The 16,051-nt window shown below is 44.3% G+C and overlaps 1 protein-coding gene across 2 annotated transcripts in view; it reads left to right on the forward strand.

Annotated features, from left to right (window-relative positions):
• wtip (WT1 interacting protein) overlaps nt 1-5,009 on the forward strand; it is a 28,404-nt gene extending 23,395 nt beyond the window's left edge. For both annotated transcript variants that reach the window (XM_071521146.1, XM_071521148.1), the window contains 5 exons: nt 1,124-1,186; nt 1,750-1,880; nt 2,377-2,428; nt 3,455-3,523; nt 4,857-5,009. In XM_071521146.1, the coding sequence (XP_071377247.1) occupies nt 1,124-1,186; nt 1,750-1,880; nt 2,377-2,428; nt 3,455-3,523; nt 4,857-5,009 (468 nt within the window). The remainder of the gene's footprint in view (nt 1-1,123; nt 1,187-1,749; nt 1,881-2,376; nt 2,429-3,454; nt 3,524-4,856) is intronic.
• Nucleotides 5,010-16,051: the final 11,042 nt, after the last annotated feature.

The raw sequence follows: 16,051 nt of genomic DNA on the forward strand, positions 1-16,051 counted from the left end.
CTTGAATATGACAGTTCAGGATGACTTCCAAATTTGGAAGTAGGATCTTACAAGGAGCACTTGTAATGTAAATGTTGAAAACAACATTATGATCAACATGGAATGTCAGTCAATCCCTATAGATGGCCTCATCTGCTTTCAGCATTGCCTGTTTGGAGGCCGGTTGGGCATATGGTTTAACCTGTTGGTCTTTTAGAAAATGCTCTCACGTTTTGAGAAAATTACAATCGCTGCCACTTAGCGGTGCAGATTGATCCTGGCGTTCAGATGAAGGGATGAGACTAAGCCTCTCCGCCTCCCTCATCCGGCGGAGTCTTGACAAGCCTGGCTTGTCACACTGGGGGGTTTTTTGGGGGGGGGGGGTGGCAGCAGATGGTAGGTCTGGAGCGGAGAGGGCAGGGCAGGGGGCAGGCTGGCGGACCCACAACCCGTCAACACCCACCTCCACCTGCTAGCCTGGCCCCCTCCACCGCCTCACCCCCCAGCCCCCTATGTCATCAGGTCACGACCCCCAGGGGCATGTTAGCTGCAGATGGTCACCTTCGTTATCCGCCTGGGGTCCGGGTTTAAGGGGGAAGAGCTATTGACATGATGTAGGGCGTTTTACTTCCTGTAACATGCACAAGGCACTTAAGCCCCAGCTGCTCCAGTGAAGCCGCTCAGTGCCCAACAATAGAAGTCTGGTTGTACTGGGAAGCTCCCAGGTGTGAATGTGTGGAACTGTATGGATGTCATGGAGGGCAGCGCAGAAAACAGCACCCCAGCACAACCCTTCCCCAGATAAAGGTTAAAAAAAAATTCATTATGCATTAGATGGGGTACAACTGTTCGCTGTTGCCTTATGGGACGTGTCAGCTGGGAGACAAAGAACTATAAAGCAAGCCCTTTTGATGTCAACTTAAAGAGAGCAGCAGCACCCCCTATAGATAACTCCCAGACTGAAAGTATGTGTTAGTTCATGCACTGGGTGTGTAGCATTAACGGTCCTGCTGATAGCGGTCGCTAGTCATGATTGAGTTGCCTCACACGTTCTCTCCCACAATAGCGAAGGGCAACACATATCCCCTAAAACCCATAATTCTCTGCTGGCGATAATAAATCCTGTGTTTTATCTCTCCCACAGTACTCTGGTTTCCAGCAGACGGCTGAGAAGTGTTTTGTGTGCGGTCACCTTATCATGGAGATGGTAAGAGCCTTATCAAAGAGAATGCATAAGGCAGAGAGTCCACAGGCATGATGGGACTGGGGGATTTTGTAGTGCTGCTTATAGTTCAGAAGTATATAACTGTACTGTGAGGCAGTGTACTTTATACGTCAACTCATCAATGAATGTTTCTAATTTCCCCCATCCGTTTGATGCATAAATATGTTTTGCATGTTTAGCAGACCAATTAGTGTGATACTGTGATACTGTGATATTCTGCAGCCCAATTTTGCATCCCGACTTTGCATATTAAACTTTTAAATCTTGTCCCTCACTATCTTGGGCCTTATTCAGTACAACAGCCTGCTCGATAACAAGACTGTCAGTGCTGTCGAACGCCTCTCCTCTCGACATCCTCTTGAAAGAGTGCATCTGCTCTTCTTGACACATGACATCACACCACCCTAGTTGTGTTTCTGTTTTTATCTGGACTTTTAGAAACCTCCCCGATGGCAGCCTGTGGGGTGATACGGAGTGGCCTCACTCCCAAGTCTTACCGTTATCATGTGTGTTTCGTGTGTGTGTGTGTGTGCGTGGGTGTCTAGATCCTCCAGGCGCTGGGCAAGTCCTACCATCCCGGCTGTTTTCGTTGTGTGGTGTGTAAGGAGGGCCTGGATGGAGTGCCTTTCACCGTGGACGTCGAGAACAATATCTACTGTGTCAAAGACTACCACACGTAAGGAGAATATAATCTGTGCTTAGTATAATGATAAGAAGTGATAGCTGCGTGAAAAAATGTGGCCTTGAATTTGCAAATCAGCTATTCAGCAAAACAAATGTAACATTTAACATAGTTACTGGCAAGTGTTAGTCATGGAAGTTGCACAACATCTTATGGTATCCACTGTACTGACTGTAATTCTACCACTGTTACTGTCTAGTTCATTCTATTTGTTTAGCTTTGTGTTGTTTGCACAGTGTTGCACTACTTACAAAGTCTTTGAACACTGCACCACTTTAGCTTCAGGAAATGTCCGTGCTCCACAAGGCTCAGAACTTTTTCAAATGTGAGGTCCTGTTATCCTTGTACCATGTGTGCCAGTATGTATCTATGTCCTGCATCAGTGTCACCAAGACAAATATTCCTGTGCATTGTACTTGGGGAATAAACAGAAATGTGTACTGGTGGGAATATTCCAGTTCGTAACCTCTGTTGTCCTCTGCCCCGACAGGGTCTTTGCCCCCAAGTGTGCCTCCTGCAACCAGCCCATCCTCCCTGCACAGGTAATGAGCCTATTGAGTTTTAACAAATCTTCCATTGTGAGTTTAAAGCTTGTCTCCTCAAGAAATATGTCTCACTCTGCCCCCCTGAATCACATCTCTCCTCTTCTATATCCACTTGCTGTAATAAACTCTTGTATAAAGTTTATAAAAAACGACATTCTACCTCTCTCCTCAGCTCTTATTTCTGTTCCTAGTACTTTGTTGCTCTTCTCTATCTTACATGGTCATTCTACGTTTCACAGGAATATTTCTTGACAGATATAATTTGAAAAAAGTGACACCTACCCCAAAACTCCTACAAACTGATAAATATGAGGACATGTTTACAGACTGGATTCTCTATATTTTAGATATATTGAATAGTAAACATCAGGTGAGGATGTTTTTTCCAAAATGGATATATAATGTTTTGGAATAGAACTTTTCAAATATAACAAATGTGCCTTAGCCTCTCAGGTCTTACATCATCATGGTGTTTGTTAATATGCCTTGCAGTAAGCAAGGTATCTCAAGTTCACTCATCAAACCTAGTGGCATTGCATTAAATTAAACCAAATTGGATATCCTATCAGCAAGGTAATCTAAATCTAAGACGAAAACTAGGTGTTAAAAAAAACATTGACGTACTTTGCAGAGTTAAAAAGAATTAATTTATAGTGGATTTCTAATTTCAGATTTTTTTCAACTAAAACTACTAAATCCACAATGAAATGATCTAAAAATAAGACCTAATGAAAAATCTCACTCTCTAATTAATGCTAATAGCCTCGTCTATCAGTCTCTGAATCCCTTGGTGGGACATAATGTTTGTGTTTGAGCAGCCCTGGTATGTCGCACTACATACAGTTACAACTTGATCTTTTAGCTGATGCCTGTTATCCAGAGCAGACAGGGGTCATGTACTGTATGTTGCTCCAGGACACATGGCTGGTATGGGGATCAAACCTGAGACCTTCCGGTTATTGGACAGTCAGTATGCCTATGCAGTGTGATGGTCTGGATATCTGACTGTGTTTCTCCTACCAGGGCTCCGAGGAAACCATTCGGGTGGTTTCTATGGACAAGGACTACCATGTGGAGTGTTATCACTGCGAGGTGAGGCGCCCGTCCTGCCCTTACTCTGTCCTTAGTCACTGCTCATCTGCCCAGACTAGACTACACACACACCCACACACACACACACCGAATCTGGGTAAGAGCATTTTCCCATGCATGAGATTAGACTAGACTCAATTTAGTATCGGCGTGTGTGAATCACCATTCCCGTCTCTTGTGGAATGAGTGAGACACACACACACACACACACAGACATTTACAGAGATATTTACACACAGGCATACACACTTCACAATGCATGCAAACACACACAGGCACATGAACGTGCACACACACATACACATACACTCAAAGGCATACACACAGTGAACCTGGGTAAGAGCAGCAAACCGTGGGATGAGAGTAGGCTCAGGTTTGTACCAGTGAGTGTGAATCACTCTTCCAGTCTCTGGTGGAATGAATGAGACACACACACACACACACACACACACACACAAATACCAACCTGGGCAGCAGCTTAACATGGTGACTAATTGACGAGGCACATTCCAGTGTTGAGCTGTGAACTCAGCTGGGGACTTGTTGTTTAAACCAGACTTCTGAAATCCCAGTCATCTGGCCACTCAACTCCCATACCATGAAAAGCTGATTCATATTCAGTCAGTCGGACCTCACATGCCCACTGACTAATACCCAATTTGATGGTTTGCGGTCTAAGTGCGATTTCTTGTAATAAGGGTGTAGTGAAAGAAGCACACATCCCAGGCCTCCCCGCTGGGCGTCTGGGTGTTCCTGAGGATATTGAGCATTGAATTAAGAGATTCATTACCACTATCTTCGTACAGTTCAGTGTTTGTGTGCACAGGGTCACTTGCTTGTGCGTCTGTGTGCCATAATGAATAGGATATGAGAAGAGGAAGTTCCTAAAACAGGCTTACTTCTCTTAATGTCAGGCATTCCTCTCCATGCATCATGGGCCCACATGGAAATGGATCAGAGAATTATGTAAACAGTGGGTAATCATTCAGCCGAGCTCCGGGGGCAAGTGGACAGAGTTAGGGTAAAGTCCAGCTGAATCATCCCAGCGATGGTGAATTCAGATAGTTCAGATATGTGTATAACACATTAGATAATGAAGCGGCTGAACGGCATACACAAAAGTCCCGGACAAACAAAGTACAGTCAAAATCGCATAAAAGTAAGTACTAAGTAAAACTTCACTGTATGACTGGTCTAAAGGCAGCAGTTCACTAGCGGGCCAATAGGATCGGGGCCCTTAACAAAGCATGGATGTGGTTACTGAACATGGATATCTCTTTATTACGATTCTGTATGTGGTGTTTACATGTATCTCTACATGTCGCTCTCTCAGGACTGTGGTCTTCAGCTAAATGATGAGGAGGGCCACCGCTGTTACCCTCTGGAAGGCCACCTGCTCTGCCATGGCTGCCACATCCACCGGCTCAAGTCCCAGGGCCCCGCCCACCCGCCCCCCAGCTACCCCCTCCACGTCACCGAGCTGTGAGAGGGACGGGGTGGGGGGTGGGGGGGTGTAGGCGCCGAACCGAGCCCCGCCCACAGCCAGCAGTCCCAGGGAGGCTTCTGTGTGGCCGTCTGAGCTGCTGCCGTTGCCCTCGATGGGACGGACTTCCACACACAGGACAGCTCCCACCACAGGCCCTGTCGTCACATGACGAGGCTGGGAAAAGCCCCCCCCCCCCTCCTCCTCCTCCATCTGTGGTTTATTCCTCTCTCCGTCTTTTGGGCTCCGGACCCCGAAGGCCGAGACCCCGGGCCACCCATAGGTCCCCGGTGACGTCACAGCCCTTGACCCCCTGCACATCCATCACAGAGAGGGGCCTGGACTGGAGGAGAGAAAGCAAACTTTCTCTCTCTCTCTCTCTTTACTTCCCTCTCTTTCATTCCATGTGTTTCATTCCACTGTGTTGACTGAAGCGGTGTACCGCAACGAATTTTACCACTGGTGACAACGCTGCAGATCACGGCGTCAGGTGGGCCAGGGAACAAGCCACTACATTCCAGTGCTGGCCGGGCCGGACGGGCCCCAGGGTGGGCATGCCGTGCCTTCAGAGGGGGCTCTCACGTTGCAGCTTGCCACACAGAGACGAGGCCCTGCTAAAGGCTATGCAAAGGGCACCCAGCTCCAGGACACGGGGCTACGAGGAACACTTAAAAACTCACGGGCCCTCACCCTGCTCCGCCCCTCCCCGGTATAACAGATGCACCGTAGCACCGACGGCGCTGCCACAGGCCTGGAGGACTGACTGGCATTCCACTTAGAAGTCTTAGACGTGACCTTGAGAGATTCACAAGCAGTGTCTTAATTAATGATTATATTATGAGAGAAAAAGAAAAACTTAGATGCACATAGATTGTCTTTTATATATGAATATATATTTTGCAGATGTTTTCCACATAAGATCCTAGAAGTAGTTTCTCGTTGTTGTTGTTGTTGCTGCGTTCTTAATAGAATCAGAGGCGAAACACGCTGTAACAGTCTGAAGCCTCTGAAGCTGATGGGTCTGTTGTATCATTTCTCCTCAAGGACGCGGGCCTCTCCAGGCCTCTGTCTGTCAGTGGGTCAGAGATCCACAGGCGTTTTGGGACCAGACCTGGAGCAAATATAATTTGCATATAATTCTAAGCGTTTGGTTGAACCCACCTCAAGTACCAGAGAGGTGGGGTTTGCCACATAAGGCCCATACAATGAGTGCCGACCACTGTTGCCAACTGTGTCACTAGATTTAGCAACTTTTCAGCCCCGTCTGATGACTTCTCAAAAGAAAGCTAGCAACTTTTTAAGCAGCCAATAGCTACTTTCCTATTGAAAAGTAAATTCAAACATCTCAGGTAAATTCAAAAGTCGTTTTTTTCGTTGACTCACAGCTTACCTGACACTGTCCGAATGGTCCTATGTGGCTAACCCCACCCATCTGGTACTCAAAGTGGAAGAAAACAAACACTTAAGGATTATTTGCAAACACTATTTGCCATAGGTCTGTCTAGGACACTGTTTCTTGGTATGTTTCCAGACACTGGTTTTGTCATATGAGCACTGAGAGCACAGTGCATTACTATGAAGAACCTCAACTTGTCCTCATGCCTTAAAGGGGTAGTTAGGTTTTTGGGGAATTTGTCTATTTTTCCTATCTAACCAGAGTCAGTTTTTTACGTCTGTGCAGTTTTAAGGAATGAGAACAGTTATCTTAGCTCAATTGGTGGAAGTCAAGGGGATCAAGTAGCAGCTCCTACATACAGACATAAAAAAAAACATCCAGTTTGTCCGACTCTGGGTAAGTAGGAAAAATATCAAAATCCCCCAAAAGCTGAACTATCCCTTTAAGACCGAACAGGCATGTATGTGTGTGTCTCGCTCTGGTCCGCCATGTAGTTCGCTCTTGTGTTTTGGGAGGAGGTCCCTGAAAACCCGGAGTTGCTGGTCCCACCCGTGTCTCTAGGGAGTCCCCCCTGTTTCCCTTGCTGGTTGTCTCGTTGTCTGGTTGTGTGTGTGTGTGTGTGTGGGAGTGACTATGTTTATGTATGTGGAAATGTCTAAATGTGTGTTTGCGTACGTGTGCTCTTTATATTGTTAAAATGAATCAGTGACTGTGTGAGTGACTGTGTGATAGTGTGAAATGCCTAAATGATTGTCTGTGTGCATGTAAAATGTGTGTGTGTGTGAGAGAGAGAGAGAGATTGTGTGTGTGTGTGTGTGTGTGCGGGCAGGTGCTTGCGTGTGTGTGTTTAAGTGAGTCAGCAGCTGTGTGAGTGATGTGTATGCATGTGTATGCATAATGGCTCTGATTCAGAGTTGGCGCCTTTGTCCTTCAGCCAAGACAGAAAGATCAGGTCCTCGTATTCTGACTCTGAGTTGAGGCGGTGCAGGGGAGGATATTTAAATGACTCCTCTCTCTCACCTGCCCACTGGGTTGCCAGGTTTCTGACACTAGTAAGTTTTCTGCGGATTGGCGCTCTCAGCAGGCCAGTCACATTCCCTTTAAGAGAAGCACTTGCCTTCAATTTTGAGAAATTGAAAATTCTATTGGCCCAACGAGAAACACAGTGTAGATCACATACGCCTAAAAGCTGAACCATGTTTCCAATTATATGACAGCTTTTTAATAGGTAGGACTTGGACTTGCACCATTGCATTGTTCATTCATTAGGCCTGTGAAAGGCTCAAGAGGCGCTTTGGGAGAGCTTTGTTGCATGGGCAAGGCTCAAGTCTGAATGTAGACACGCACAATTTTGCGGATAAAACTCCATTATGTGCACTTATCTCAACTCTGAATACGAGCCAATGTGTGTAAATGTCTAGTGTGTGTGTGTGTGTGTGTGTGTGTGTACCAGTGGCAGGGCCATGGCACATGCACCTCACTGTGTTTGCAGGGCAGCGCAGCATCCACCACCACATAACGACCCCTGCTCTCTCTCTGTTTCCAATCCTATGAATGGTTTGATTACAGTGCCTGTTCATCGCAGACCTTGCTCAAATAGTCTTTGTATAATTCTTAGTGTTGGTTTTAACTTCCATGGAGCACCACATTGGTGGATTTCACCACATCAAGACAATTCAGAGTGTCAGCTAAGTTGCCATTCATAGAAAATTTGTTGACGTTCAAATGCTTTCCTCTGATTGTCTAAATGCTCCAGCAGCCAGTGTATTGTCCTCTGTGGTAAACCCCGCCCGCCTGGTACTCCAGTCACAATAAAACAAGCACCGCATTATTTGCAAACACTGTTTGGCCTCAGTCGCATTCACACTGTAATACACACAGGTCTCACTAAATACTACTGAATCTGTTAATAAAGAGACTGAAATAGAGATTAAAGACAGGGGTCGACGCAGGCATAAAGTGCTTTCTGATGTAACCTGATGTAATGAGATTCATTCGAATGTAATAATGATTAGTGTATGTTTGACAAACTGTTTTGTTCTGCTCCTGGTTGTATATTTGCAAAAGGAAAAGGAATGACGTTCCCCTTGTCATTGGATGTGTTTAATCTCACCACTGTACAAGGGATCCAGTCAAGGAATGTGTGTTATACTTGAAGACTGAGGCAAAAGCATTTTCTGAGCTCGTCTGCACAATACAGCCCCCATATCAACCCCAAATATTTGCTTTTAAATCAGAGGAAAAGCTTAACCTTGACCAGAGTGTATCCCTTTTTAAAGACGTCTTAATTCACATCTTAAAAGTACTACTTCAATTTCTATTGCATAGCACACAGCTAGTTTCCCTGTACATAAAGAGGCTAGTTTTTTATTTCATTTTCTGTCAGAAATCACTTGGAAAGAGAAGGCTTCTTCTCCTACCGGTAGTTCCGATAAGCACATCTCGACACCTGTCACGCCTTTTGTATCGCTAAGTGTTTTGATTACCTAGATGGTTCATAAAAAAAAGGAAACTAGATCTATTTATCTAAACATGAAAAAAGTCTAAAGTTATTTAATGTATTAAAAATCGGGACGTATCATTTAACTGTAGATGATATAATCTGCTTTTTCAATAAAGTGGTTTTGTAGCTAACTTCAACCAAGAGTTCTTGCCTTGTTTTTCTTTTTTTCTTTTCATTGTAGTTGATTCATCATGTTTTGCAAATAAAGAGTTGGTGTTTCCAAATGTGAAAATCAGTACCAAACAAATGACACCCACTCTTACAAAATGATTGCTGCCAAGCAATTAGAACTTGTCAGTTATTGGCTAAATAAATAATTTGCCTAGCATAAATAACATATGATATAATCTGTTTTAGTTTTGAAATATTAAGTACTGGACATCAAGTGATCAGTTTACAAATACAAATTCTCCAGAATCTATGTATGCAAGAATTGAAGACTACACACAGTATGTTAATGTAAACCTCCTCATAGTTGCCCAGACATTTTATTTGCTTCAACAGCCAAAATGATCAGGTGTTTACTAGTGACAGACTATTATTGGAGACATGCTTTTATTATATCAAGATGCTGTGTGATGTATTCCCTGAATAATACATATGGTGAAATGTATTTAATTTTTCAGCCGGTCACATATTTTCAGTCCTAAAACGACCTTTGAGGACAGAATGCAGGGTTTAGTAAAATTGCCATGGCTGTGCATAGAGACTTTTCACAATTATACAACAGCTATGGCAACATGGATTGAATACATTTTTGAACCAGAAATTCATTGGATACATTCATTGGTATTTATGTGCATGACTTTGTGTTGGCTACTCATAAATGTTTTTTCCCATGGCCAGGCTGGTCTCTCTGTGGAGACTTGAGATTTTCTTCTTCGGCTTCAGATGGAGATCCCATGTTGCACTGCACTGCCTTCCTATTGGCCCTCCAGGAATGGAGGATCCATCTTCTATCGTAGGTTTAAAATTAATCTTTTGAAGAAGTACCTCATGTCACCTTCTCCCCTCTAAATCATATCCCCCCTCCTCTACTCACTCTAATTGCTGTCTTTAAAAATCCCTCCTATCTCTCTCCATAGCTCTTACTTTATTTCTTTTCCTAGCATTTCTCCCTTACATGATCATTCTAGGGCCACAGCAACATTGTCAGGCCATTAAGGCATTGATACTTGCTCTATTTAATATTGGTTCCTTGTAATGTTGGTGATTTATGAACTGAAGTTTATTTTAGTCAAGTCAAGTTTGTATAACCCTTAATCACAGTTAGTCACAAAGGGCTTCACAAACGACACCCCGTAATCTTCGACCCTCAATGAGAACAAGGAAAAACTCCCACAAAATCCTCATTAGGGAAATAAAAATGGAAGAAACCTTGGGAAGGGCCTCAGAGAGAGGGATCCCCCTTCCAGGATGGTAAGACGCTCAACTGCTACTTTAAATGCCTAAAATGTAAGACGTTCGCTCTGGGCTGATATCGTCCACAGATCAGAGCTAGTAAAATGCTGGTGTATAATTACATCCATGCACGCAACCCTTCCTGCATGTCATGTGATGGACGATCCCCCAGGGAGACAGCCCAGCGCTCCGCACTGATGGCCAGATAATCCCCGGCCTGGAAGAGACATCACAGTCAGAAACCCTTTTATTCACAAAGTGTAATAAATATGCAGGAGCAAAGGTGCCAGGACACATTGACAAGATAGAAAGCATGAATTTTAACAACAAAAAAAAATGGACAGAGATGCAGAGTGCCAGTGTACTGCGGCTGCCAGGCTCGGCACCAACCGGAAAAAACAATCACTGACAAGGCAATTCCCCTGGTGCTGACCCTGACGGCAAACTGTTCCAGTACATAAACATTACTGGAAATACCACCCAGGCATGATAATCTGGAGCTGGGTTAGTGCCCATGGCACTTTTTTTAGAGTTTTGCAAAACTCTAAAAAAAAATCATGAAGAACCATAATAACGTGAAGTTCATCATTAAATCTGGAATATAGAGGATGTAAAAGTAGCATCCTTTTGTCAACCAAATTAATTTTGTTACTATCCATTAAAAAACACTATCATTTGCATGAATTTTGCATCATCAATCATTAGTAAGAAGTATCACTTTTCTCAAATGGTGAATATCTCTTTGGAACAACACTCTTCAGCTGTCTTCATAAACATTTCACAGAGACAGGCAGTCTAGGAGCGAAGAATTGCACTCATACGGTCAAAACTGCTGAGTTAAAGAAGCAAAAATGTTCAGAACTGAGAGAATATTTCTTGAGAAATCCCCCTTAGATTTTGTGCAACTGTTTAAATTTTTAATTCAGAAGATGAAAAGGTATCCTGGCACAAGTTCGCCCACTGACAAGGTGCACAGAATGGGCAGGTAACACTGGAGAAGAATAGATTCCAGCAACACTTGCAGTACTGAGAACAAATATTTTGTCGGGGCCACGAGCCAAGACGCGTTGGTTTTACTAATAAATACATTTTTAATTGAGACAGTCGTAGAGTGGGTTCCCGGTCTGTTCCTGTCCATGTTTCATTGGTTAATCAGCTTTAAACTGCTGTGTAGGTTTTATAACCTGAATAAAACTGGCGGGCTGTCTGGATGAATGAGTAGACAGCACCCCTGCTGTGTTCTATTGTGCCACATTTGGGCTAATTGGAGCATAAAGTAGGATGATTACAGTAATGCTCCTCCTAATCTCTTAAGTGTGAATCCCCCCTAAAACATGTAATAACCCCCAATAATCAAAACCTTCCAAGAGCCTCCATGACTTTGTTGCATAGACACTAGTCTGCAGCTCCATTGGATACTTTTTAACCATCATATAACCAGGCAAGTTGATTAAGAGCACATAATCTTTTACAGCTTTTTTTTTAAATCTTCATTGAGACAGACAGTAGAGGAGGAGAGAATAGATTCAGGTGGGATTTGATCCTGGTCCAATCGAGTCTACAGATTGGGGTCGTAACCACCACAACATCATTGGGCACAACACAGGATTTACAGTGACAACTTGTGGCAGTTACCCACATTCACACACTCACACCTACACTTCAGCAGTAGGTATTAGTTCAAGTCTTACACACAAAACACAATGTTTTCACAAGGTTAAAAGAATAAGATAACAGAACAAGAAACAATCCAAAAAGACCAGGCACATTTCCAAAAAAGCAGGCAAAACGCATCAGTCCCACTAAAAGGCCACAGTGTAAAAATCGGTCTTCAATCGATTTTTAAAAATGGAAATACATTCTGCTGACTTTATACTGTCTAGGGGCCACAATAGCACAAATGCAATCACCCTTTAGTTTAGTGGACCGTGGAGCGATGAAGAGCCCCAGATCAGAAAACAGGGAAGGAAGCGCATTTCTTATTCACTTCCCCCAACCAGACATCAGGATCACACCGCTGCCCTGCAGGGCCTACAACTTTGGACAGGATGTCGCTGTTTTCTACTCTCACTTTTAAGTGGAAGAACATATATAAAATTTCCAAATTGCTTGTGAAGTGAGTAACAAAAGCCAGTGATTCTCCAAGGCAGTCAGAAGCCCTGGAAGACAGGGGCGGACTGCCAGAGCTCACATGGTTGCAAGTTGCAAAAGAGTCAAGATGAAAGCAAGGCTTGTGCCTGAGGCAGGTTTGGTTACTGAGCCAGAGACTATATTCTTATTCAAATAACACACTGTAATAATAGCTTGCCATGTCACTAATAATGCCTCCACATGTGGAATTGGTTTTAGAGATCGAAAATACAGGAAAATGCTGCAGCAGGTACTGCTGTCATCTCTCTTGAGACGCTCAAGGTGAGTGGGTGGGTTTCAAACTGTAATTACTCTGGCACTCTTCCAGAGGCAAGTACGGATGTAGCTGTCGTGCTGCACAGTAGAAGTCCTACTTTTTATTGCATGCTTGCTAAATTACTGCTGCACTTTGGCTCTATCCCCAAGAGGAATTGTTTTAAAAAAATCACGTTATGCTCTCTTTTCAGGCGTCGGAGCGTACAAGGAATTGTCTTGTAACTGGAGACACAAGAGAATTGTGGATACTAATTAGATTTGACTGTATAACATTCATAAACAGAATTGTGTGCAGTATTAATGTGGGATAGAAGCAGGATACTGAATGCATGAAGGGGGCTTTTACAGTGGCTGAGAATGCAACACCGACAGAAAATGCACCATAATGTATGCAAAGCCCATTCGCCCGTTCAGTGTCATTATATTTCAATTACAGTAGATACAGCAGTATTGACATGCCGTGGGTATACAGATAGTCGCAGATGTAGATACAGTTTGCGTAGGAGTGCATAAAAGCACAGTCTGCCCGCTGACTGAGCTCTCCTGAATCCTGAACAGTGGTGTTCAGTGAGAGGAGCACTCCGGTGTTGGTTGACAGCTCCATGAGTTGGGGCACAAAGCGCCCTTTATGTGTGTGAGGGTTCCACCCTGTGACTCAGGGAGCTGTGTGTGTGTGTGTGTGTGTGTGTGTGTCTGCATGTGTGTGTGTGTGTGTGTGTGTGTGTGTGCAGAGGTAGCGGAGCCCTAGGGGACCTGCTGTGAGGTGAGCTCTGTTACACTGCACAAAAGAACACCTTCCCTCCGGAGCACACGGGTCCCGCCACTGCCAGGAAATGGAGTGAAAATATGCTCGCCACAGGATTACCTCATACACTCAGAATCTTTGGTTACTGACACTTTGGCGAGTTAGTTTGTCCCCTAAAAGCTGCAACAAAAAAACGGCCTCCTGTTTGCTCTCTGCATGGCCACTTTCTCAGTACGCAGCCTGTCTTCACTTCGGGGACCAGTTCAGTTGACACTTTTATAGAAATAAATGTCTGTTTTGCTCATCTCTGTCGCCAATTGATACACAGTAGTGATTCAATTTATGTCCAGATTATGAAGCTTTTACATTTGCTGTTCTAAACATGGTAGGTCTCTCCTGGGAAAAATCCTCTGGTGCAGAGTAAGTGATGCGATTCACAGTTATGGTGATTTGTTTGGAATAAACAGAAGAAGAACTGGGTAGTTAGCGTGAGCAACAATAGCCACCATGTCTGAACAGACAAAGAAAAGAGCGCCACCTACAGAAACTCAAACATCTCCATCAACAGAAAATCCAAGGAAAAAGACGCAGTACTGAACACACTGTTTGATCTCTTCTTGTGGATTACCACTTTAACCCAGAGTGATGTGTATTGATATCGTAGCAAGATTATGATGCTGCTTGACGAAGACCAGCACAGGTTGAAACGTTGCTGAGGAAACTAAATAATGAAGCAGCAATCCAGTCAGTGTGGGAGTATCTTGGGTATCTCTAACATTGTGATGCTGACAAATAACCATTGGTACATCTGTGAATTTGGGAGCGACAATGAATACAAAAATCTTAAGTCATTTAACTCAGCAGTTCTCTGTATGCAAAAACCCACATGGCCTGAATAGCTGACCGAGGGGCGTCACACGAGGACAGAGATTAACTGCTGAAAGAAACCTCTGATTGTTGTGTGAGGTCAGGATCTTATAATATAATATATATGTATATGCAAAATTGTCAACACAACAATATTTTGCCTTGCTAAGGAGGTGGGGGGGGGGCACCCAGTTCTCCCTGCTGCCCCACAAGACTGCTGCTGGCTCCCTGTACTGGCAGTATGATGAGCTCTGCCCACGCACTTAAGTTAATCTTTATATAACTCCAGTAGTCGTGGGAAAAATGGAACAGGGCCTGACTCAATGTCTCTTTTTTTTTTTTTTGCAGGCCGCAGGGTCCCTGTGTCACCGCTGTCAATGGCAGCCTCAGACTACAAACTGGGAACTAGAGAAGGCCCCGTCCGCCGGCTTAGATATGAGGGGGAAGTCATGTGTTTGACCCTAAAGCATTGCGGGGCGAATGTTTAGCCTAGGAGAATGTCTTCCCCGTAGGTTCCTGGGAGGAGAGGATGGCTGATTGCGAGCGGATTAAAGGCATTCCGACCAAGTTCAAGCGAGTATAAAGCCTGGCTGCTGACCTGCAGGGCGCTGTTCTCCTCTGAGGCTCGGCTTCCTTGCTTGTTTACATGCGAGGATACTGACCTCAGAATACTTCCAGAGACTTGCGCTGTGGCTGGTGATGAATACAAATGCATGGGGAGCGTGCTGAAGAAGAGAACAGGGACCTCAGAAGATACTCCGAAAGACGAGGCCTGTGCAGTCAGTGAGGAAGCTGCTCTCCGTCTGACACCGCCATGAACTTGGGACTGTGTAGTCGGAGTGGCGGGGGGGGGGACGTCGCCATGGCAACCACCGCATTGGGGCAGGTTGGGACCCTGATCAAGCCAGGGGGGCAGCTCTTAAACAGGCCAGAGACAAAATGACTGACAGGCCCAACCAATAAAGCATGAAGTGGAATGTGAGGGTAGCGCCATTGTTCCACAAACATCTCAGGAACGTGCACAGGACCTTTTCCATGCTTTCATACTATTTGATTCTGCTTTCCAAAGAATAAACCTGAGCTTTTTTCTGTAGCAGCCCTAATCACCTATTTCATCATGTTTACTTGCTGTTTGTTCTGTTCAACACTCCACCACCTGGCTTACATAGTTGAAAAGAGAGTCATAACTGTGTGTTGGGCTCCAGTTAATACCAGTGAGTCTAACTGTGTTTCCATGGCTCTGACACTTCTGACACTCTTGAATAGAGAAGTTTCTTTCAGAGATGTGATTCCATTTGAAAAATGTGACACCCTCTCTGACAAACGACTGGATGGAATCATGTGATTTTCATGTATTGAATAATGAATATCAGTGAATGTTTTTTCCCCCCAAAATGGATGTATAGCTATTTCAAAAATGTGTTTTCTGTTCATGGTCTAAGGCAGTTGGAAACGGTATGCTCTTTGAACAGGAGAGCCTTCTACTAATGGTTTGCAACATGCCTGCTGCTAATCATCCTGAAAATGTCAATTAGCAGGGTTTCTATCCTCAGCCAAATTCACTTTGTTCTGTATCTTGTTTCAGAGCCAGAAATAAAAAGGCCAAGTTATGTTTGAAGTAAAGTATTGTTGCCTGGCAACAGCATTGAAAAGCCGGCAGTGTCTAGGGTCTGGGATTTTTTTTTAACTTTCTGTTTGTCCTTATACACACTCAGTAATTGTGCTCA

This window comes from Centroberyx affinis, unplaced genomic scaffold (assembly GCF_046629955.1).
Source record: "Centroberyx affinis isolate AG114_WGS23_722 - 3 ecotype Tasmania unplaced genomic scaffold, CSIRO-AGI_Caff_v1 ptg000860l_1, whole genome shotgun sequence".
Lineage (NCBI taxonomy): Eukaryota > Metazoa > Chordata > Actinopteri > Beryciformes > Berycidae > Centroberyx > Centroberyx affinis.